This window comes from Rhipicephalus sanguineus, chromosome 10 (genome assembly GCF_013339695.2).
Source record: "Rhipicephalus sanguineus isolate Rsan-2018 chromosome 10, BIME_Rsan_1.4, whole genome shotgun sequence".
Classification (NCBI taxonomy): domain Eukaryota; kingdom Metazoa; phylum Arthropoda; class Arachnida; order Ixodida; family Ixodidae; genus Rhipicephalus; species Rhipicephalus sanguineus.
This window is the reverse complement of record NC_051185.1, coordinates 134,791,017-134,808,447: the sequence shown is the minus strand read 5'-3', so window position 1 is coordinate 134,808,447 and position 17,431 is coordinate 134,791,017. Positions and strand designations below refer to the sequence as shown.

General features: G+C 49.5%; 1 protein-coding gene across 1 annotated transcript in view; it reads left to right on the top strand.

Moving 5' to 3' along the window:
• Positions 1 to 17,431, top strand: part of LOC119372477 (sodium- and chloride-dependent GABA transporter 1) — a 1,056,622-nt gene that overhangs the window by 831,661 nt on the left and 207,530 nt on the right. The window contains exons 7-8 of the mRNA XM_037642952.2: positions 3,077 to 3,189; positions 6,309 to 6,440. Coding sequence (XP_037498880.1) covers positions 3,077 to 3,189; positions 6,309 to 6,440 — 245 coding nt within the window. The remainder of the gene's footprint in view (positions 1 to 3,076; positions 3,190 to 6,308; positions 6,441 to 17,431) is intronic.

The following is a 17,431-nucleotide window of genomic DNA, read 5'->3' as shown; positions in this document are numbered from 1 at the left end:
GAACAAAGCGTCCGATGCTCCGCGTCCGGCTGCAAGTTATCTTTTCCTCCACTTTAGGTTCTTCACATTTATATCCTGATAGTTACAAATAACACCCCCTATACTTTCCCTGGCATTATTGTCGGTTAGGTCTCATTAATATTGTGTATAACAAAGAAAAACGAGCCCTTAAAAGTCTTCTTCTTTCCTTCATGGATATACGCAAAGCATTTGATGGCGTCGCACACAGTACCACCAAGACCAAAGCACGTGCCATTGGCATTACAGGAAAAATGTACAACTTCAGAGTGGGTTTCCTAGAAGGGCGAAGCTACCAAGTCAAAATTGGCAAAGACGCCAGTGCCGTATGAATCAATCATGTAGATGTTCCCCAGGGCTCGGTGATCTCACCCACCCTGTTTCATATAGCTATGTGCCAGCTACCAGGGCGCCATGCGGGCGTTGCGGGCCTGAAACACGCGGTGTATGCCTATGATGTCACCAAGAGGAAGCATCAAGGATGGATCGGTGAATAGGACGATGTCTTACAAAGAGCTCTCAACATTATTCATAACTAGGCAAAGGAAATAGCTTTACACACGACCCCACACAAAACAGTTCGCCGTCAATCATGGTGGCCGATCCACCTTTGGCAAGCAGGGAAAAAAGCGGTCTTTTAAACTTCTCATCGGGGATCGACCCATAACGAGGACATCTACTATCCGAATACGCGATATGCATCTATACGACAACTGCACGGCGAGCACTTGATTTCAACGTGTTACGAATACCATCAAACAAATCCTGCACGCTTTGCTCAGGATCTCTAACCGTACTCGTGGAGAAACGAACTAGAAATGCCGCACAACTAGAAATGCCGGCTCAAGGTTTTCACGCCTTTTGTATCATGTATAGACGGCCGTATCGACTAGTCAACCGTACGCAGATGCTCACGCTCGATCGGCTAATTAACGAGGACACATACATTGTTACCGGACTTTCAAAGTACACACGGCTTTATGCGCTAAAGAGCTGTAGCAAGCTCAGCAACCTGCCCGAACTTGTCGGCATGCACATCGACACACCGGAGACTAGGATTCGAGCAACAAATGCCGGATGATACACGCTCATGCTTCTCGGGTATGACATCTACGCACTGCCTATTTTGCCCAACAAAACGCTGCCATGGGAAATCACGGTACACACCGATGATAAGCCACTTCCACTCACTATGGACCCTAATCAGCGAGTGCGGCGCCTTGTGTATGCCAATAGGCGTGCTAAGGCTGCGATTTTCCTCCCCTTGACTTAACGCATCGCAAACACGGACGCTGCACTTCCTGCAGATGGTACCAGTCACACTTGTTATGCCACTGCGTGGCATGACCAGTCACATGGTATCAAACTAGCTTTGCTCGGGTGTACAGCACCCGAGCAAAGCTAGTGGCCATCCTAGATAATTTGGAGTGGGCGCTCTAAACTTCGAAACGCCCATCGGGTATGCGCTAACGTTCTTTAAACAGATCCTGTACTGCATAAGACCTGGTAGTAGGCGCGCCTGCTCGACGAATGCGGTCACGATGTTACCATCCTCTGGGTCCCCGCGCATTGCGGTATCCCCGGAAACGAGAAGGCTCACAGATTAGTGCCTGCTGATCTCCACCGCGCTAGCCAGATCCTCCAATACTCACCTCCTAGCTACCCCACCCGAGCTAGCAGACCCTGTGGTAGACAATCATATGGCCAAGTAACGCCGTGCCGCCTACCTCACAGCAGTGGGCAATCCACTATCGATGCTGTCGCTTCCCTAGAAAGTATTCACACGGCGAGAGTGTCCTGCTTCGGAGAATTCAGACAGGAATACTCCTTACTTCTATCTTGTTGAACCGTTTTCACAGGGGTGGCACACCACCACCCGTAACTGGTTTATGCTCCACGTGCAACTGTGCCCCCACCTAGGCTTCGTGCCCTGTCCACCATAAAACGGGGACCCTGGCCGTCATCTCTCCGGACATGGCCCTGCCCGGATCCCATGCCCGCGGATAAAGCCATCGAGTTCGGGCGAGCACTCGCCTTGTTCCTCCAGGAACCGGCGGCCCCACCGGTCGGCGATCGGCTCCCGACAGCCACAAGACTCAAGCGACTCAAGCGGCCCCCACATAGCGGCCTCCAGAACGTCCGTTAACAAATTATAAAACACGCGCACTCGCATAAAAGCCACGAGAGCGTTCGGGCGCTAAACCTTTCTACGCATCCCTTCCTTGTGCGAGTGTTCCTTGGCGCTTGTTAAGATGTTTAAGTTCAGCCATCACCAACTTGCCCAAATTTCTGCGTCAGAAAGTCTATGTAATCTAAGTTGCCAAAGTTGCGCCAATGGTATACCTCTCTGGATCCTAGGAGAATATCGTGCCATTGTGGAGATACGCAGGCTTGTAGCCATGGCCCTCAGTGGAGGTTTTCGTAGGTTCGTGTAAGATTGCGTTAGCTCTCTTCAGAATGCGAAGACATATAGCACTGTTCTCACCAGTCATTGAGCCCGTGTCCTTTCTACGGAAATTATGACTCAACGTCTTCTGAAGGTAACAATATTTGCCGACACTGGCGGTTGCTCCCGGTAGCATGCTCCCAGTAGGATGCAGTTGAATTATACAACCTAAAGTTGTAGAAGTCCATACGTTCAAATAAAAGGGAGAACTATGGGGAACAAAATGTTACATTGATAAAAGTGCTTAAAAAGATTGTTGACCGCGGAACGAGCAATGAAGCGAAGAAGGCTAGGAGGAACAGTAGAGTAAATTATAGAATAATTGGGGTCAGCCCCAATTGTGTACATTTGGAAAAACGTAGCCGTGCAAGTCACATTATGTGTGGCGGCCGTAGCCTGAACATATTACATTAAGCGAGTGGGTACCAGCGAGAGCTAGTTTCATGTTAGCATTGTTACATGGTTCGTTGAAACAAAGAAATTTCCCTGCATTCCACAGAGTCAGCTGCATCGTGCAACTGCTGAAAATTGAAAGGCCTCATCAACTGTGGCGACTAATGCAGAATAGCATGTGCATGCCTCAAAACCAGATTGTCACAAACCTTGGCGCAGGTCCGGGGCTCGCGTTCCTGGCGTACCCTTCAGCTGTTCTGCAGCTTCCGATATCTCCTCTCTGGGCGGTGCTTTTCTTCCTCATGATCGTCATGCTGGGACTGGACAGTCAAGTAAGTCAACTTGCAGAGAATGTCGCGATTGCAGCATACTGCAACGTAAATATGACTGCGATGAATGCGGCACGATAAAGACGGAACTCTAAACATATGGCCACCGGAACAGTGCAGTCATAGCGGCCAATAAGCCCGTCGGTCGTTCATACTCTGCTCTTCCGCCGCGGTGGCACAGTGGTTACGGTGCTCGACTCGACCCCTGCCACGGCGGTCGTATTTCGATGGAGGCAGAATGCAAGAAGCCCGTGTACTTTGATTTAGCTGCACGTTAAAAAAAACCTAGGTGGTGCATAATTTCTGGTGCGCTCCATTACGACTTACCTCATAATTATATCGTGGTTACCTAAGACTCTGACTGTTACTTATAACCTTCTGTACTGTAGAAATGGGTCCGAATCTACGCATGTGTCATCGTAAGTTCCAGCATACTTGCTGGAGCTCGCCGTAGTTCCAGAATGCACTTGACTACTCGCAAAGCGCCCGAAAACTGCTTAGAGGAAAGAACAACATTACAGGTGTCTTCAAAAGCTTCCAGGACGCCTCAATTTCGCCTCCAAGAGAAGAACGCGATAGCATAATCGGGCCCCGTTCGCATCGCCTTCTGAATGGCTCGCCTGGCTTCCATTCTCGGGGGACACCTCAACCATGCCTCAGGATGGGCTGCGCGCGTAAAATTGTAAAACTCTTTCGTAAAACTGTTTCAAACTATCCTAGAATGCCTGCAGCAACTGCGGCTGGGAAGTTCCCACTGCGCCATAATTCTTCCTTTCTGCGAATTGGCGACGTTTCCACTACGTAGGGCAACCCGCGCATCTGCACGCTTTGGTGATGCTGTTGGGGCTGCTGATGATCATTAGTTTTGCCTGAGCGCTGTGTAATGGGTGGGTCATTAAACCGTTGCGCAATTCACATGTTTCCATGCCTGGTCCGATTATACGCTTCCGCTACGCAATATTATATGCGTTAGGGAGAGCATTTGCTGTACACTACATTCGTATAGGGTTTTTAGGAAATCCATTTCAATCAGTAGCGGGCCTGTGGCAGAACCCCTACTTGCCACGCAAAAGCCCTGGGTTCGATTCCTTCTCGAACCGAACAATATTATTTATTTTCATCTATATCGAATTTTCGCTCATGAAATTAAGCGCTGATTTTTCGTTATCAACTAACGACGCGGACGCCGACGCCGACACCCGAATTTCTGCGAAAGGATCTCTTTAACGCTATCGCGTTAATGCGTTAACGTGGAGCATTCTCTAACTGCTACAGTCTGTAATAGCATTACCTAAACAGACATCTGGGCGATTTGTTATGCATTTATCCTGCGGGAAAGGCAGTCGAGAAACACGGTAAACACAGTAACTTGGTAACTCATGTTTGTTGAAAGAGCATACGAATATAAAGTGTTCAGAAGGCATATGGTATGGTTTCCTCCCGCCAATATGAAAAATCGGCAATGGCACATGCGCAGAACAGAATGGGAATGTACTTAAGAACATGGCTGATCCTTCTGCCATAAGAATCGGTATAACACCAAAGTGCAGCGTGTCTTCACAGAAATAATGCTTATTATGTCGTCATATACGCAGGCCTGCGCAAGAGAGAGAGACAGAGAGAGAGAGAAGGAATGTAGGAAAGGCAGGGAGGTTAACTAGACTATGCGTCCAGTTTGCTACCCAGGCCTGCGCAAGGTTCCTCATCAGTGGTAGGGGGCGATAGTTCATTGCGGCACCCCTGCCCCACCCCCCCCGATAAGTGAATGTATGGGGCAGACTTTTCGCCCCCATTCCCCCTTTTAAGTGACTGGGGTGCGGTGGATGGGGCCGCCCCACTAGTGACGGGCAATCTCGGAGACCATTCTTTAACTGCGTCGTCGCCGAACCCTTCCCTGTCGCCGCTAGTGTCGTGCCGCATTACCTCACTTCAACGCTCACAGCTGGCGGCTCCGCACCGTCCCGCCTAACCCTGCCAACAGAGATCACCTTGCGACAGAGAATGTGGGATATAAGATATGAGACGCGTTTGTGGATCGTCGTGGATCTGTTTCGGAGGCTTAGTCGGTAGACTGCCGGGCGCCGATCGTCGCGGACCGCGAGATCGTAGGTTCGATTCTCAGCTGTGGAACTTTTTCCTATAGTTTTTATTTCTTTCTCCTCCGTTAGCGTCCAGTTTATGAACGTCATATTCGTGACGGAAATACGTCACCGAAGCCTTGGTGGAACCCGGCGTAAAACACTTTCATGTTAAAAACAAAATTGAACGAACCAAAAACGAAAGATTATTAGAGCAGCTTTTAACTTTGAAGTACTCCTTCCTTGATGTGATAATGGAAGACGTGCTAACACATCGATAGCCGCACCTACTATTACGAAAGTCCTGTGTCATAGTGGTTTTCACCCAACGCTTTACTAAAATGGACGCGTTACCGAACGCGGCTGACGAGCCGGGCGTGTGCTATAACGTTTGAGCCTTCCTTTCACCCTATACATCGTCAATGCTCTTTCAATCAAATACTTAGGCACCGACCATTTCGGCGACACGACAACGGTAAAAAGTATAAAACACAAGTTCCTTCTTAGTGAATGTAAATTATTGGTAATATATGTTATTTCGAAGTAAATTATCGGGCATAATTATGGTGCGCACTTAAAGCATTTGTTAAGAAACTGCCGTCCATGCTCAACTTGAGGAGCTATCCTGCAGAAAAACAATTAGGAACAGTCCTTATATTCATCGCTGTGCTTCACTATGGGCCAGCATAAGTGTTGTAATTGTTTATATGTCGCTGATTGCATTTCTGTGTTGGGTACTTGATCGATGACGAGATTACCTTGCTTCTTGGTGGGCTATGCGCTAGGACTGCTGTACCGTTGTACAGCTTCTCTCAGCGATAAACCCTCTTTACAGTGTCCATCACACTTCACAGCTTTGATGGTGGTTCGGGGTGACAGAAACCAATACGAGACGACAGAATAAATTGAACACTCGCGCATCGATAGCTCTGATGATTAGCCGGACACTTATTTGCCTGGTTATCAGTTATGAAGTGTTCAATTTATTTCAAGTTTTCTAATCTCATGGCAACGTGCGTCGTTAACTAATGCATTCTTGTACAGTTCTGCACCCTGGAGGGATTCATCACGGCCGTAGTCGACGAGTGGCCGCGGCTGTTGCGACCGCACAAGGAGATCTTCATTGCGATCGTCTGCTTTGTTTCCTACTTAATTGGACTCAGCTTTGTCACACAGGTGAGAAAAGTTCATTGCACATTCGCTGGTAGGCACTTAACGCACTATTGTGTCCAAGATGCAACAATATGCTAATAACTAGACCAACTGCACTTAATGCAGATGCAATTTCTCACGCGACGCGAAGAAATACTAGATATTAGAGCCGAATTTGCATTGCGAGACCGCAATCAATCCAGCCGAAGTCATATTTTTGCTACCCCAACAAGCTATTCATATGTACCATCTTCAAGCAGCACATGTGCCGTATTGGCGGCTAGATCAAGTGGAGTCACTGCCTGGCGGCAACTGGCGGAACCACGCGTAGTGTGTGTCATGAGTAAAGGGGCACGGGCCGCGTGCCGGACGGCGGAATGCGTCGATGGTGTGCGGGGAATGGAAAAGTAACCAACGGTGTGCACCCCCGCCACGTCCACGCACGCCATTGGCCGGGGAAAGGCGCGTGCCACGCGAGCTGAGGTGCGGAACCCCAGACGAAGAGAGAGTCGTTGTTCGGTGGAGTTGGCCACGAGGAAGGTGGGGCAAGCCAGCGTCGCGCCCGCGACGAGAGCAGCAGAGCCGAGTTCTGGAGGCAGCGTTGCGTGAGTCCCGGAAGGGTGGCCGTCGACATTGGTGTCTACCGAGCGAGGCGTGCCGGGCTTGCGGCCTCATCACGCAGTTCTCATGGCCTGTGCGGCACTACCCCAGCTCGACGAGACGGCAACCCACCGACAATCACGGAGCCACGTCGGTAGTTTGATCCCGTGGCACTGAGGAGAGGCCGACAGTTAGGCCTAGCTAGGAGGGACCGGTGTTCTCGACGGAGAACGAGGCGTCGGCAACGAAGATGATCAGCGAGGCGCTTGATCACCGACGACGGCCCTGAGACGTCAACAGGAGCTTCGACGACGGGACTGGGCGTCGACGTGGGCAAAGAACACAGTCAGCGAACACCACGAACGAAGTAAGAACGTTCGATTCGTAGCGCCACTGACTGAGAGGCCACAGTGGCCAGACTTTCATGTCAGGAGCAGCTAAGCATAGCTCCATCTTTTGTAATTTTAGTGATTGCGCACTTAGTATGTTCGCACTTCTTACTTTCTGTTTTAAATTTTGAGTGCGAGTGTTTATTTTGGTTTGCCGTGGTGTGTGCAATAAAGTTTGATTTGCGGTGCCACCACGGTCTCCCGACTCTCTCTCTCTCTCTCAACTCCACTCCGCATTGCAAGCGCTCCCGAGATACGTGACACAATAAGTGGCGAGCCTGCCAGGATTTTGCCAGCGTTTGGCACAGTCACGTATCGTCGGGGGTTGCAAGGATGGATTGGAAGAAGATATTAAGAGTCATTCGGGAGAAAAAGCTCAATAAGGAGCAAGGTCTAAAGTTTATTGAGGACGAGAAGGAACGCGTTCGAAAAGAGTGGGAGAATGAGAGAGAGGAGCGCAAAGCCGTACTAGAGGCACTACGCGCCGAACGCGAGGCAAAACACGCCGCAGTGTTAGAAGCATATGCTCGAGAGAAGCAGGAACTTGAGCTTCAACTGCGATTAGCACAAGCCAAACGAGCCAAAGGGTACATTGAACAGGATGACAGAAGGCCCACAGAGGTTTCAATGGAAGAAGTCAGTGTGCCTGATTTTGAGAGTTCTGTCTCCACTGAGGAAAGGGGCATTGAGCACGGTAGTTGTGCAGATGAGAGCAGTCTTGTAAGTAATGAGCAGAAGAGAAAGGGCTCGGATGTACCATATACTTGTAACAAGGCAACGGTGAACAAACTGGATGCGGATGTCAAAGGACAAGGCCCGAAGGAAGCGAACGCGATGCATCCAGGCAACATGGAGATAGAATATAGCTCTTCGCTGATGGGTATGCCCGGTGAAGGAAGAAGCGTTCAGCTTTCCCAAGCTGTAATGCCAGTGGGCAGGCAGAGCATTGGAGTGCCTCAGACGCACGATGGTAAAAGTGTGAAAGTAAAAGAAATAAGGACAGCTCCAGAAGTGCTGAAAACTGGTAGCAATTATCAGGACGCAAGGAAAGCTCCCCAAGTTGTCAATGGCAGACGCGTAAAGCGAATGAAGAAGAATGTTGCGAAAACGCGTAAAGCAGGTTGGAATTGTTGGGATGCAGAGAGTGTGGTGCATGTAACCAGGGTCAGATATAGAGGTAGGACGAGGTCAGAGAAAGTTGGTTGGAAGAGGCATCGGGTTAGAGCCATCAGCTGTAGTGAGAGTTCGAGAAGACATGTCATGAGTAGGCGCAGGAAAAAACTGAAAAAGATGCGCAATGTGAAAAAACACAGGTTTCAGCATAGTGTATCAAACTGGTGACTGCTATTGTGCTAAAAGGATGCTGGGTTTCGAAATAGGTTTTGAGAATACTGATAGATAACATTATTTGAGTTGACCTTGACAGACAGTGAATTTGTGCAGATTTTTGAAGAGTATTGTGCGTAGTTATGTCGGCGAGTAGAGCTTAAGGGTTGAATCGCGCAAACGAGACAGGGACTAAAAGAAGAGACGACAACACACAGAGCGCAAACTACCAACAAAAGTTTATTTCCTGAGCCAAAGTTTTTTATGCACCACTCTTGCACCGCCAGGTGAGTACAACAATCAACTTCTTAGAAACGCGAGCTCTTTGACAGATAAGTTAACAGACGGCGTGCTGACGCATTCGGGACCTAATCTAACAATGTTCTCAGCTTCGATTATTTCTCTCGTCAATTTATCGTTCTGCGATGCGACAGCTGTACATGCGCTGAACACAGGTTGGCACCCGCATGTCTTGCAGTGAATCGCAAGCCATCTGTCACGTCCATTTTTTACATTGTTGTTATGATTTCTAAGTGTGTCATTAATACACCTTCCGGTTTGACCTATATATATCTTACCGCACGAAATTGGAATTCGATACACAACATTACACTTGCAAGGAACATAGCTGACTTTGTGTTTCTTAGTACATGCATTATACCCCTGTCACACTGGAGGTGTTAATGTCATTAGGTTCGAATGTCATTCGGCGCAACGAATGCCATTCGATCCGTGGCGGTGCTACACAGGAAAAAGTAATGTCATTCGTTCATGATATCAATGTCGATAATTCAGAAAAAAAATGGCTGGAAAAGTTGGGGAAAGTAAATGTAGAGTTACATGAAAGCGAACTTCTTTATTTTAAAAGGCATGTGGGAAGTCGCATCGCTAGATAAACGCAGATAAAAATTCATATCGCAGGATATCTGGCCACCATAAGCCAAGACGACGCTTAGCCAGTAGCCACAGCCGATAGAATGGCTACAGTGTACTAGAAAGGGCAGTGAAGCGGGCGGAGGCACCGACCCATAGGGGCAGGTGACGCCGCCGCTGGCGAACGAAGCGGCGGCGCTGCAGTCGCTCAATCTTGAAGGCGGGTGCCTCGTACTGCCGGCTCCTTAGCTGGAACGCGCTTGTTTGGAAGTGATTCTCCCGCTTTTCTCTCAATGTGTGATGCTATAACGTGCGAATATAACGGCTCCTAAAAAACAACACTTGAATCATTTCTTCGCTCCTGGATGCAGCGCAGCGTACTCTCGAAGCAAACAAACGGCGAATCTTTCGTTGTTTAAAGCGCCCGCAGACCCAGAGCGAAGAAGCGATTGGGAACGTTATTTGCTATTGAACGTTATTCAGTGGACGCAAACTACATAGCGAGAGTGTTATGGATGTGTTACACATGCTTCATCATGCTTCCCCATTGCAGGTCGACTGCGAAATTCACGCTAAGAGCCTATAACAGTACGCAGTTTTGGGTTTTACGTTACTATATGCTACTGTACTTTTTTGTGAAAGGCGGGAATAAGTCCAATCTGCTGAGGAAACAATTTTGCCGAGCACCTCAAACTAAGCAGGCTAAACTAGCTGCATGGCAACTCTCTCAGCATGCATTATACTTTTGCCTTCCTCACCTGCTGTTATTTCTGAGATTTTCTGAGCTTTTCCTTGCCAGCTGTGAGGATTTGCTGAATCAAAGCAAGCGGCTTCCCTTTTGTACAGTAATTCAGTTGTTTTTCTACCCATTACTATGGTAATGCTCTCATTGCATTAGTGTGAAAAACAATGTCATATATCAATGCTCTGTGCCCTACTGCCTCATGTGTGTGTTCTCATATTCTGTGATGCGTTGTCTGTGATGCATTGTGACATATTAATTCACAGATTTCAGAGACCATGACCTTCCATTTTGTGAAATGCTGTAGCTCGCTTAACTGCTCGCCGAAGCCTGCACGGTCCCTATCAATAAAATCGGCTGCTTTGCCAGTTTAAGGAAGTTCCCACTTGGCTTTCTGCATCAGTGCTGTGCTAGACCTCTTTTTCAGCTTGCTTGCCTTGTGTTTCGGGCATGATTTCTATAAATTGTTGCTGTGGGCGTATATGACTGTTCAAATTCGTGCACGAATGTTTTATTATAGCTGTTTCAGCAACAAGTCCAGCTGATTCTGCGTGACGTTGTTCATTTGCGCGATCATTTTTTTTTTCATTTTTTTTCAGGCATGTGCAAAGAGAACGAGCGCACCATGTGACTTTTAGTTTAAACTTACTTTCATAGTTGTGGCGACTAGCTACGTTTATTTACGTCTCACACGGCTTCCCTATTGCGATTACCCAAGATCCGAATGTACTCGCTCTCTATCAGAGATTCGTCTGCGCTTTCAAGTTCTGTAAGCTAAACAAAGTCGATCCTGATTGCTGAAACGGTTGAAAATGTTTTAATGAAACTTAACTGCGATGGAAAGTGTCCGTGTTTTCAAGAGCGTGGCTCTATTCAAGCAGCGAGTACTTTCTCAAAATGCGTTTGCATCTGTGGGAAAACCAATCTGTCTTGTAGTTTCTGGTCCTTAGCAGATAATACAGACTAAATAAGCGAAGTGCTTACGCGCAAACATCTGAACCACAGACACAGCGCGCGCCAAGCACATGCGAGCGTCGCAGTGGTTGCTACGTTTCGCGTGCTCCTCTTCAAGATTGGTCGATCGCAGCGCCGCCGCTGCTGGCGACGCCGCCGGAGTCGCGCGGAGGCTGCCGCCCGCTTCACTGCCCCTTCTAGTACACTGTAGAATGGCTGACATGGCAGCACCGCTATTCAAGGCACTGTAGTACCGCTGAACGACGACGCTAAGCTGCACCAAGTAAAACATTTAGTTGCTTTGTACATGGCGTTGCAAGGAACGTGCATAAGCAAGAAGAGATTTGACGGAAACTCAGAGCGTTCCGCGTTTGTTCGCTTTCAAAAGGCGGTCTCGGACGCGTCCACGCTGGAAAACAGCTTTCAACGAAACTGCGCACAATTGTCTTCTCATAGCCTTATGAGAGCAAACATCTTCACCTCGGTCCAGTGCGCTCGTGGAGTTCATTCCATCGCTGCAGATACAAGTGCACACAGGCGTCCGTTTGTTTACATTATGGCCGACAGTGCCGGCGGCCAGACGCCACTGAGGTGGAGAGTAAATACATCTTGCGACAGCCTTCCGTACACGTGTGCTCGTTAAAATCACAGACGCCTTTAAAAAAAAGCAACATTAATAGCGTGTTTGCACGAATGCGTGTCGAATTGAGAATACTAAATGACACATTTTAAGTAGTCTCTGGTGTAGAGACTATACGTTCGGTTCGACTTCGACAGCGAATGTGTTTTTCTAACTCATTCGATTGCTTAAGTCATTCGCCTCTAATGACATTAAATATCACTGTGTAGCAGCCGCATAATGTCATTAGATGCGAATGCCATTCCATTCGAATGACATTAAAACGTCCAGTCTGACAGGGGTACTAGATTTCATATTGCTATTATTGCGGTGGCATAGGCTCAGGAGTTTGCGCGGGGCTGAAAAAACTACTTTTACTTTGGAACGTTCCGCCACAGACTGTGGTCTAGGATTTTACGAACGATGAACTCGTAGATATTGTGCACGGTTCAGTGTAGTGTTTGTTGTGACGTCTCCACGAAAGTGCGTGGCGATCACTAGTGCAGTGAAAGTAAATTGGACACAAGAGGGTACAAGTCATGAGCTTCCAGACACCAACAGAAGAGTAGAGGGCCGCAACCCCGATGAGAAGAACAAAAGTAATTTTTCACGAAAAAACTCATAAAACGGGCCCCAATGTCATGAGAAAAGGGGCGCGGGGCGCGTGCCGGACGGCGGAATGCGTCGATGGTGTGCGGGGAATGGAAAAGTACCCGACGGTGCGCACCCCCGCCACGTCCACGCACGCCATTGGCCGGGGAAAGGCGCGTGCCACGCGAGCTGAGCTGAGGTGCGGAACCCCAGAGGAAGAGAGAGTCGTTGTTCGGTGGAGTTGGCCACGAAGAAGGTGAATTGATCACCTGTTGTGTGTGTGCCCAGCGCTTCAAGCACAACGAGCTGCCTTGCTGGCCGCACTCCGTCGCCAGGGCATTCCCGCGGCTACACAGAGGGACCTCCTCTTCCCTGAAAAGCACCACACCCAGGTTTTCAAGGCGGTTCTTCGCATCCTTGAGGACACTGGACTGGCCAACCGGCTATAGTAGCCGCCCGCCGCGTCCTCGGTCATGGACAGCATTCCTCCTCTCCTTCTCCTCCCTCTTCTCATCTTTATCTCCCTTTCCCCTACAGGCGCTGAGCCGTGCTCCCAATTAGGGTTGCAGAAGTTGCGCCTTTTCCTTTCCTCAACCTCTCCTCCTCCTCTCAGCCAGCGTCGCGCCCGCGACGAGAGCAGCAGAGCCGAGTTCTGGAGGCAGCGTTGCGTGAGTCCCGGAAGGGTGGCCGTCGACATTGGTGTCTACCGAGCGAGGCGTCCCGGGCTTGCGGCCTCGTCACGCAGTTCTCATGGCCTGTGCGGCACTACCCCAGCTCGACGAGACGGCAACCCACCGACAATCACGGAGCCACGTCGGTAGTTTGATCCCGTGGCACTGAGGAGAGGCCGACAGTTAGGCCTAGCTAGGAGGGACCGGTGTTCTCGACGGAGAACGAGGCATCGGCGATGAAGATGATCAGCGAGACGTCTGATCACCGACGACGGCCCTGAGACGTCAACAGGAGCTTCGACAACGGGACTGGGCGTCGACGTGGGCAAAGAACACAGTCAGCGAACACCACGAACGAAGTAAGAACGTTCGATTCGTAGCGCCACTGACTGAGAGGCCACAGTGGCCAGACTTTCATGTCAGGAGCTGCTAAGCATAGCTCCATCTTTTGTAATTTTAGTGATTGCGCACTTAGTATGTACGCACTTCTTACTTTCTGTTGTAAATTTTGATCCATCTTTGCGCAGCGCACGAAATTGACAAGGACACAAGAGAAGAGGACGGGACAAGCGCTGATCTTCAACTGAAAGATTTTATTTGAAAAGACAAATATATATATACAAGAACACACGTGCCACGCAAGATTACACTCGATCAATGAAACGGATTTCTTGCTCCGATAATGAGACTGATTCCTTTGAGAAAACGTCCATCATCACTCGCCATCATAATCAACGCACACGTGAGATTTCAGAGGCGTACCACATGGCTAAGTGCGATAGTGTTTGTATAAGTCAGCCATCAGTCTCATTATCGGAGCAAGAAATCCGTTTCATTGATCGAGTGTAATCTTGCGTGGCACGTGTGTTCCTGTATATATATATTTGTCTTTTCAAATAAAATCTTTCAGTTGAAGATCAGCGCTTGTCCCGTCCTCTTCTCTTGTGTCCTTGTCAATTTCGTGCGCTGCGCAAAGATGGATAAGTTCCAACTCGCCCGCCTATCAATCCTACTACAGTAAATTTTGAGTGCGAGTGTTTATTTTGGTTTCCGTGGTGTGTGCGATAAAGTTTGATGTGCGGTGCCACCACGGTCTCCCGACTCTCTCTCTCTCCCAACTCCACTCCGCATTGCAAGCGCTCCCGAGATACGTGACACAAGCAGTCCACAATATCCACGAGTTCATAGTTCGTAAAAGTGCGAACATACAAAGTGCGCAATCACTAAAATTACAAAAGATGGAGCTATGCTTAGCTGCTCCTGACATGAAAGTCTGGCCACTGTGGCCTCTCAGTCAGTGGCGCTACGAATCGAACGTTCTTACTTCGTTCGTGGTGTTCGCTGACTGTGTTCTTTGCCCACGTCGACGCCCAGTTCCGTCGTCGAAGCTCCTGTTGACGTCTCAGGGCCGTCGTCGGTGATCAGGCGCCTCGCTGATCATATTCGTTGCCGACGCCTCGTTCTCCGTCGAGAACACCGGTCCCTCCTAGCTAGGCCTAACTGTCGGCCTCTCCTCAGTGCCACGGGATCAAACTACCGACGTGGCTCCGTGATTGTCGGTGGGTTGCCGTCTCGTCGAGCTGGGGTAGTGCCGCACAGGCCATGAGAACTGCGTGATGAGGCCGCAAGCCCGGCACGCCTCGCTCGGTAGACACCAATGTCGACGGCCCCCCTTCCGGGACTCGCGCAACGCTGCTTCCAGAACTAGGCTCTGCTGCTCTCGTCGCGGGCGCGATGCTGGCTTGCCCCACCTTCCTCTGGGGTTCCGCACTTCAGCTCGGGTCGCGTAGCACGCGCCTTTCCCCGGCCAATGGCGTGCGTGGACGTGGAGGGGGTGCACACCGTCGGGTACTTTTCCATTCCCCGCACACCATCGACGCATGCCGCCGTCCGGCACGCGCCCCACGCCCCTTTACTCATGACAGTGTGGACGGCTTCTTGCGTCGTCTGCTATTCGCTACGTGTTCGTATGTGCGCCTAGGTCGTGCATGTCCTCAAAGGATGGTTTGTGCCTGTTTTAGCACTGTTTTGAATGCTTGTACTTATGTCTTTCACAACGTGCAGAAACATTTGGCCTTGCTAGGTTATATACGCAATGTCATAACATCAGTGAGTGCATGAAGTCAACTCTCTGATGCTTGAACTGTACCGACAGAACTGGAAAGCTGGCTAGCGACTAAAGATGCAAGCACCTATCTATAAATATGATGCCCTAACAAGCCCAGCAAGACTGGAAAAAAACTTCCTCCCTTAAAGTGTACGCCATCCTAAAGTGTGGTGTGTACCAACTTGTCGCAAATGAAGTGTTAAAACTTCAATTGCCTACAGTTTTAAACCGCACAATAAGGAAAAATATCATTGAGATATCTGGCACAGCAACAAAATAACCGAGTCTAGTGTTCGTGGTTTGATGTGATATCGCGACTACTTTTGGTTGGTTGCTAGTTTGATTAGCCAGGCGATATTATTTTATCCTTTGTAATAGGGGGTCAGGCCTCCTCAAGCTGTTCTGATAGCCTATACTTGTCCTCCTCGGAACTGTCGTTTTTGGCCCTGCGCCGTCGTTGGTGTACTCTACTCACGGGAATTAAGAGAACAAACTTAATTTGCTTGGCTAGGTGGGGTCTCAATCCAGGCCCTCAAGATCCGAAGGCAAGTGCCATAACCACTGGGCTATAGACCCGCGCCACTGGACATGGATCTATATAAACAATATTGTTACATGCATATTTCTGGTCTCTCGGACCTTGCGCTCAACCAAGAGGACCAAGAGCTGTCTCCGCTCGCGCTCTGAGCTGAACCTGTCAACGCGGCAACTGCTGTTGTAAGTGCATCTTCTATATAGTCTGCAGTACAGGCGGCTCTTCATTCGCGTACCAATGTGAATGCGTTGTACAGACGACTGTAACACAATTTAAAAAGCCAGTTGCGCCGCAAGGGCGAGGCAATGAATACGATAGCAACACATTGAGATATCACACGAAAAACGGCAAACAGCTCGAAACTTGCTGCGCGCTGCTCAAGCACGAAGGATGCACGAAAACAACACACACAGAGCGAACGCGAACTAACAACTGTAACAGCTCGCAACTTGCAGCGCGCTGCTCAAACGCAAAACAGCACGCATTAAAAGAAAGCACAGGTATACGCAGGACGAGCGCGAACCAATAATTGTCGCAGTTGTTACTTCAACTAACCCCTACTTTGGCTCTTCTAGCTAGCAGCTCACATCCTTTCGCAAACGCGGCCACTGCAGCGAGAGAAGTGACCTTCTTGCGGCCTGTAGCTAGAGTACACTCTACTGTAGCTTTAATGAAAACTTTGCGGTGAAAGCACAAGACGTACAAGCCTCCCCTCTCAAAAAATAAGCGCGCGAGCAGGGGCGACCACGTTCTGTATTTAAGTACAAATCGGAGGCGCACATCCCAACTCCGGCGAAACACCAGAGTGTTTTAGAAGTGGGGACCGAAGATGCTAGGGAATCCATGAAGTTTGCGAGCCGCGAGGACGCATGTCCAGATCCCAAGCCATTCTTGGGCTGTTGCGTTGTCTAAAGATCGGAAACTAGCGTGCGTCGATAGCGAGACGACGCAGACGCAGCGCGGACGACGACGCAGCTCGCATAATTTTAATTTCGCCACATGTGGCGTTGCGTGCAGTTGACCCAGTGCCGCCTGCACCTGAACAAATGCTCAAACGCTGCTGCTCCTCCGATCCCAATAGCCGCCCTCCCAATGCATTTATTAGCGGGGCGCCGGCACAAAAGCGCCCCCTTCGCGCCATCTCGTGTGATAGTGAACACGCTCAAGCACCTCCGAGCTCTGCGTAGCGCCAGCGGTGAATATTGTATATAAATGGCTCGCCGTTAGTGTTCTAGAGAACGTATAGAGCGTAGCACGAATGTCTAACGCAAAGCGCTGCGGAGCGAGAGGTCGCATTTTCGAATGCCCGGTCGCGCGCTTTGGAACGCTTTTTTTCTTCTGAATTATCTTTATTTGTGGCTTTTATTTAGATATACATATACGGGGCATGACGGCAAAAACCCGCCGTGAGTGTCTATATAATAGCCATCGCAAAAAGGAAGAACACATTAATTGTAAAGCCCGAAGGAACCGCATGGCGCGTTTTTCGCGAGCGAGAAACGCGGCGCGCTGGAGGCGCCCGCGTTCCGACGGGCGCAAGTACACGCAAAGAAAGCAGTGGATTCAAAAAGCTCTGCCCAGATGCGTCGAGGTCGGTGGCCTCTGGGA